General features: G+C 46.7%; 1 protein-coding gene across 1 annotated transcript; it reads right to left on the bottom strand.

Annotated features, from left to right (window-relative positions):
- Window positions 1-550: 550 nt before the first annotated feature.
- On the bottom strand, window positions 551-2733 carry LOC119267785 (S-type anion channel SLAH1-like). The gene is made up of 2 exons (XM_037549223.1): window positions 1814-2733; window positions 551-1068 (listed from the first exon to the last, which is right to left on the bottom strand). Exons 1-2 carry the CDS (start codon window positions 2699-2701, stop codon window positions 802-804), a joined length of 1155 nt encoding a protein of 384 aa, XP_037405120.1. The 5' UTR covers window positions 2702-2733; the 3' UTR covers window positions 551-801.
- Between the last annotated feature and the right edge of the window lie 3337 nt (window positions 2734-6070).

The following is a 6070-nucleotide window of genomic DNA, read 5'->3' as shown; positions in this document are numbered from 1 at the left end:
ACGCGCGCCTTCCAAAGAGACCCCCCCTTCCTGTCCACTGAATCCGTGGCCGTCCCCGCCAAACCAGCATCGGGCCTGTCGAAACTCGACGGATTGTCAAGATCCATACGCCGCCTTCCAAAGAGACCCCCCCTCCCCCCTCCCTCCCGCCCGAAGCCCGTTCAGGCTCCTCAGGCGGCGGCGAGGAGAAGAAAAGGAGGGGGTGGGAAGTCGCGGCACGGGAGTTGTCCCCGTGTCGCCAAATAGAGGCAACACGGGAGTGGGGCGAGCGGGTGGCAATGCTCTCACTAGAGTCTCCTCACTTTGGAGACACAAATGAACGATCAACCAAGCACATGAGCTGTCCTAAGACTATCAAGTCGATCAGTCCCCTTCTCAAGTAGCTACCCACGTGAGGACCACCGCTTGAGAACTGAGATACTACAGGACAAGAGATTAGTTTCAAGCATCTCGATCGTCCAGCTTTCCTCGCACCGGATAAGCACATTTCGTACGCTCAGAACCTGGGACTCCCGATCGGCATCATCCCGATTCCCCAGGGTACGTGACAGCGAAAAAGAATCATACCGTTACACCACGTGCACGTCTCCACCCCTAACTGGCATTACGTACATTACATGTACACGCGCACACACTGACACAGATATATGCAACACACGCATCGTATAGACGACGTCTACCGCCGTACGTCCCGATCCTGCTGTACGTACAAAGTGCATCTGTACACGTCTGATGAAACGGGCTGGCACGTCATGATCGGGCTACCAGAATCCGCGTGTCTGCACATGCATGCTAACATAGCTAGCGCGCGGGCAGCGTGGCGGCGAAGAAGGGGTCGTCGTGCGGCAGCAGGTCGTTGGGCCGGAGCGCGGTGAAGACCATGAGCGCGAGGGTGACGAGGACGGAGAGCACGGCGAGCGCGAGCATCAGCACGCTCGCCGCCGGCTCCCTCACCTCCTGCGCGTACTCCGCCGACGCCAGCGCCAGCAACGTCAACGGGAACGAGTAGGCCCACCACGCCACGCTGAACCGCCGCATCGCCCGCTTGAACAGCGTCGGCCGGGACACCTGCATGCGACACAACAACAAAAATGTTTACGTCTCTCTCTCTCTTAAAATAATTATTTTACGAGAAGAAGATGTTATTAACAAGCTATAGCATGATTAGTTGGCAATGCGTCCGTAGGCACTATATGATCTTTGATGTGATCCAGTATGATCTATTGGGGGCTTGGTGATGTGAGTGGCCATGCAACTCAACCTAGGTTTTATTTTATTTTATTTTTGCTCATTGAAATATATCCTATTATACAGAGGTACAGATAAAAGGAGACGATCGAGTTTGCAGTTCGCGTGGCAGCTAGTGGCGTCCTGTAGACCTACACGATCCTAGTTGGAGCTTTTTTTCCGGACAACATGCGGCAGGCCCTGGCTAGCAATCTCAAACTCTAATAAAAACTAGAGTATATATGCCTTTATTTTACCCAACCAATTACTCCCTCCGTTCGGAATATTTGTCTCGAAAATGAATATATCTATAACTAAAATATATATAGATACATTCATTTTTGCGATTAGTAAGGGAGTACTAACAAAAGCAAAAGCGATGGATGGAGAGACGCTGAGAAAAGTCCCCCACAGGATGCATGGAACGCTCGATGTGCACTCTCCTTCCATTTTTTTCTCCCGCGTCTTTGTAACACTACCTCATTCGTATAGACTCGTCTCTAGACTTGCGGCTGAGTTTACCGGAGGATCGAAAGGAAAGGTACAGTAATAATAACGTAATGTTAGGTGATCTAGTCGTAATTACCAGGGAGGCGAAGAGGAACATGGAGAGGAAGAAGAGCATCTTGCAGCCGGTGTCGAAGGACATGGATATGGAGCACCAGGCGAGGGACGCCATGCTCGGAGCGGCGAAGAAGAGAAAGAAGACCGGGCGGAGCATGGCCGGCAGCGAGTCGGAGCCGAGGAACCTCTGGTACAGCGTGACGAACAGCACGAGGTAGTGTGCGGCGCCGACGGCGAACATGGCCACGGCGCCCTCGTGCCACCCCATCTTCGCCGCCGCCCTCGCCGTCATCAGGTTCGCGATCACCGTCATGTGGCTGGCCGGGTTGGCCACCATGGACAGGAACTTCCTGCCGCGCGTGAACCACTGGCCGTAGACCTTGACGTCCAGGACAAGGATGGGCAGCGAGAAGGCCCACCACAGCATGTGGTAGGACGGCGCGTCCGGGCGCAGGAACGGCGTGGCCTGCAGCAGCAGCAGCCACGAGATCCAGGGCGCGAACAGGTAGTTCATGCCGACGTGGTGCCGGAACTCGGCGCGCACGGCGGGGAGCCGGACCACGCAGCGCGCCACGTAGAGCACGCACAGCGCGAACAGGGTGAGCAGCGCCAGCGACCAGAGCAGCACGAACGCCGCCGACGGCAGGGACTGCACCAAGGGATGCAGCGCGCTCGGGTCCGTGGACCTGTCGCTCAGTGTGCGCCACAGCAGCGCCTGCCCGCTCAGCGCCAGGCTGATGCGGAAGTATCCGGCGTGGAACCGCGTCAGCATCGCGAACCGGGAAGCCACCGGCCGCGGAGGCTTGTTAGGCGCCGTCGACGCTTTCAACATGGTGCCGCCGTCGCCAGCTTCAGCCAGCCCGGCGCCCTTGGGGCCCAAGGGTTTAAGGGAATCGGAGCTGGTTTCCATCGTGATGGATCGATCGATCGATGGAAGGGGGGAAGGAGAATGTGGTTTGCTTTGCATTGTAGGGGAGCTCGGTATTTATAGGGGGGCTAGCAAGGTAAGGCGATGAGGAGTGTGACCGGCCTGCAGTCTGACAGTCTCAAGTGTTGAGGTCTAGGTAACATGTGGGTTAGGCAGTAACCGAGGGCGGCGGTTCTTGCTTTTCTTTTCGAGCCATTGGTTTTTCATCTTATACAAGGCTGGGCACTTGGGCTGTGTGATGTGATAAAAAATGCTATGCTGGTACTTCTGCGGTGCAGCTGAGAATTCACATTTTGGGAAAGTATTCTTGGCTAATGCTGGCTCTGATTTGCGAGATAGGTACTGAGTGGCTTTCTGTAGGGTACCATGCCTTTCTGTACTTGTACACCTTTCAGATGATAGAAACATCATTATTCATTCTTCCATCCTTTGCATGATTCGATGTATTCACTGAAACTTTATTCAGAAATGCCCAAGTCACCGAGATCAAATGCAAGTACAAAATGGCAACAGAAATTATGTCACTGACTGGAAACTACTCTTGGACGTGAATCTAATGACATATTTTTTTATGACATATAACTAATATTTATTTTGGCAAAATTAATGGTCAAAATTTTATTAAAATGCTACAAACCTTGCAAGTCATGATAGTGGGATCGAGTACCCATATTCAAAATATGGAAGGTACTTAGAATGCATTAGCCCATTGAAGAGGTTCCATGTTCATGTTTGATATAACGTAATGTATTTAGAGAATTGTAATTAAAAAATTATTTTTATTCGGAATTTCTCTGCCAATGAGACTATTAGACAAGGGTTTTAGGGTTTGTGGTACATCTCCAACGTGGGGTGGCCTTTTCATTATATAGAGAGGTACATATAATGTACAGTACAATTACACGTGGGGCTCAGTATATACAGAGTCTAACACCCTTCCTCAATCTTAACCGTGCTTAAAAGAATTCATTAGGTTGAGATTGCGCCTACAGCCTTCAAACTGAGGAAGAGGCAGTGACTTCGTGAAGATGTCAACAAGTTGATCTTTGGAGGAGATAAACTTGATAAGAAGCAGTTTCTGGGCAACACGTTCTCTGACAAAGTGATAATCAACTTCGATATGTTTGGTGTGAGCATGAAAGACTGGATTTGAAGACAAATACATTGCACCAATGTTATCGCACCAAAGTACCGACGGCTGCTTCTCTTGGACGTGAATCTAATGACATATTTTTTATGACATATAACTAATATTTATTTTGGCAAAATTAATGGTCAAAATTTTATTAAAATACTACTAGCCTTGCAAATCATGATAGTGGGATCGAGTACCCATATTCAAAAATGGAAGATACTCAGAATGCATGAGACCATTGAAGAGGTTCCATGTTCATGTTTGATATAACATAATGGTTTTAGAGAATCGTAATTAACATATTATTTTATTCGGAAATTCAATGAGACGAAACTACTATTGTGAGGGTTTATGAACTAAGGAGGAGATGGCGAGACTTTCCCTAGCTCAAGCTGCCCGTAATAGAAGTATCATATCTAGTATCATGCATGCCAACTAGCCAATTAAAGACATATACTTTGCAAGTGTTCACCTTAATTGATAGCCGTTGGATCAGAATTAGATGGATGGTTCATATTAACTAAATCTTGCGAACTTGTACCTTTTATATTGATATATACCCCCCCCCCTTCTTTCTCGTTTATAGGGATTGTCTCCGAGAATTTGGTTTCTAAGTCTCAATTTTATTTTATTTTTTTAAAAAGGAGGAGGCCCCCCGCCTCTGCATCTAGGCGATGCATGCAGCCACTTTATTAATTATTCTCACAAGACCTTACAAAGTCATACAACAGTAAGACTAAAGCCACCGTCTAAGCAACAACTGTCGTTACACCTATCCAATTAATGAAGAGGCGCTGATAGCCTGAGCCTAATACCAAACAGACATCGCAGCCAAACCTAAACATCTAAGACCTGAGGTCCCAACCAGGACGCCTGCCGAGTATGGAGCACTACCAGTCCGATGCAAGTCTTAATTTTATTGCTCTCATTCCCATGTTTAGATTTTAATGTGCATTAAATCGTTGGATACAAGGATTAAGAGAAAGCTCAACGATGCATGTAAAATTTTTTGGTCATTTATTGGCCACGCATGCATGCATTGCGATTAATACATTGGTAAACACAATTTCTTGTGGAAAACGAGCCCGCTAATTAAGTACTTTTGCAAACTATAAAATTATTCCCACCACTTAGCACCTAACTTGGTTGGTGAGATTTTTGAATTGAGCTCTATATAAACAAAAATGGAGGGAATATTTTTTTGACACATCATGGATTTTATTAACTCAAAATGAAACATCACGGGATAGAAACACAATGAGCATATACCCGGCCTCTGCATGATTAAAATGCACAAAACCAACACCAACGCGTGCACGCACAATAAATTAGGCAACCAAATAATAAATCATACAAGACCGAAGCTACGCCTAGATAGAGAAAAAAGAAAAGGAAAAAGAAATTCCAAAGCGATCAAAACATTAATTGATAAACTACAACAACGACTATATTCGCACCAATCATCTTTTGACATCACAAGGACATTGAGAAAGGTTGTTCAGTAGCAACTCCTCCGGCGGTTCCAACCACCAACGAGCAAATCCTAGGATTTCACCATGAAGATAGAATACGAGCAAGAGCAATGCCTTCAACAAGTTAACGATGCAAAAATATCATCATTGACAGGTATAACATACTAGGATCTGACGAGTTTTCACCCTGGAGCTGCACAGATAGATTTCAGATGCTCCCACACGGACTCCACTCTAAGTCAGATCCTAGTTTGTTATACCTGGTGAAAACTCTAAGTCCGGTCCTATATAGATACATACTATTTCATAATAGGTTTTGTTTGAAATACATTTGCCGCTAATGTTCACTTAGTTTTTTGGGCCTAGGTAGGTTGTGAAGAAATTCTTTTCTGCCATGTTGGATTGGATATCATTGATGTTATTTTTTCTCAGCATACAAATCCAATACTAATATAATCAAACATTCTGTTATCCAAATCACTGAAAATACTTGTACCTCGGTGTTATAGACAACAAGTATCACATTTAGTATATAAGTTGATAAGTACATTTTCTTAGTAATATGATTCCAAAACAAAAGTTTAACACCACCGATGATAGGTTGACGCAGCGGCGGAGCTTCGTGCAGTTCTGGGGGTGCCACTGCCCCCAGTCGTAGCCTAATTACTGAAGGGGAAAAAATTTAGAGGGTTACATTAAGAAAAGTTTAGTCATTTCCCCCCTCCCACCCCCCAAAGATGCATA

This window comes from Triticum dicoccoides, chromosome 3A, assembly GCF_002162155.2.
Source record: "Triticum dicoccoides isolate Atlit2015 ecotype Zavitan chromosome 3A, WEW_v2.0, whole genome shotgun sequence".
In the NCBI taxonomy this organism is placed as follows: domain Eukaryota; kingdom Viridiplantae; phylum Streptophyta; class Magnoliopsida; order Poales; family Poaceae; genus Triticum; species Triticum dicoccoides.
The sequence above is the reverse complement of the archived record's forward strand: the minus strand, read 5'-3'. Positions and strand labels throughout refer to the sequence as shown.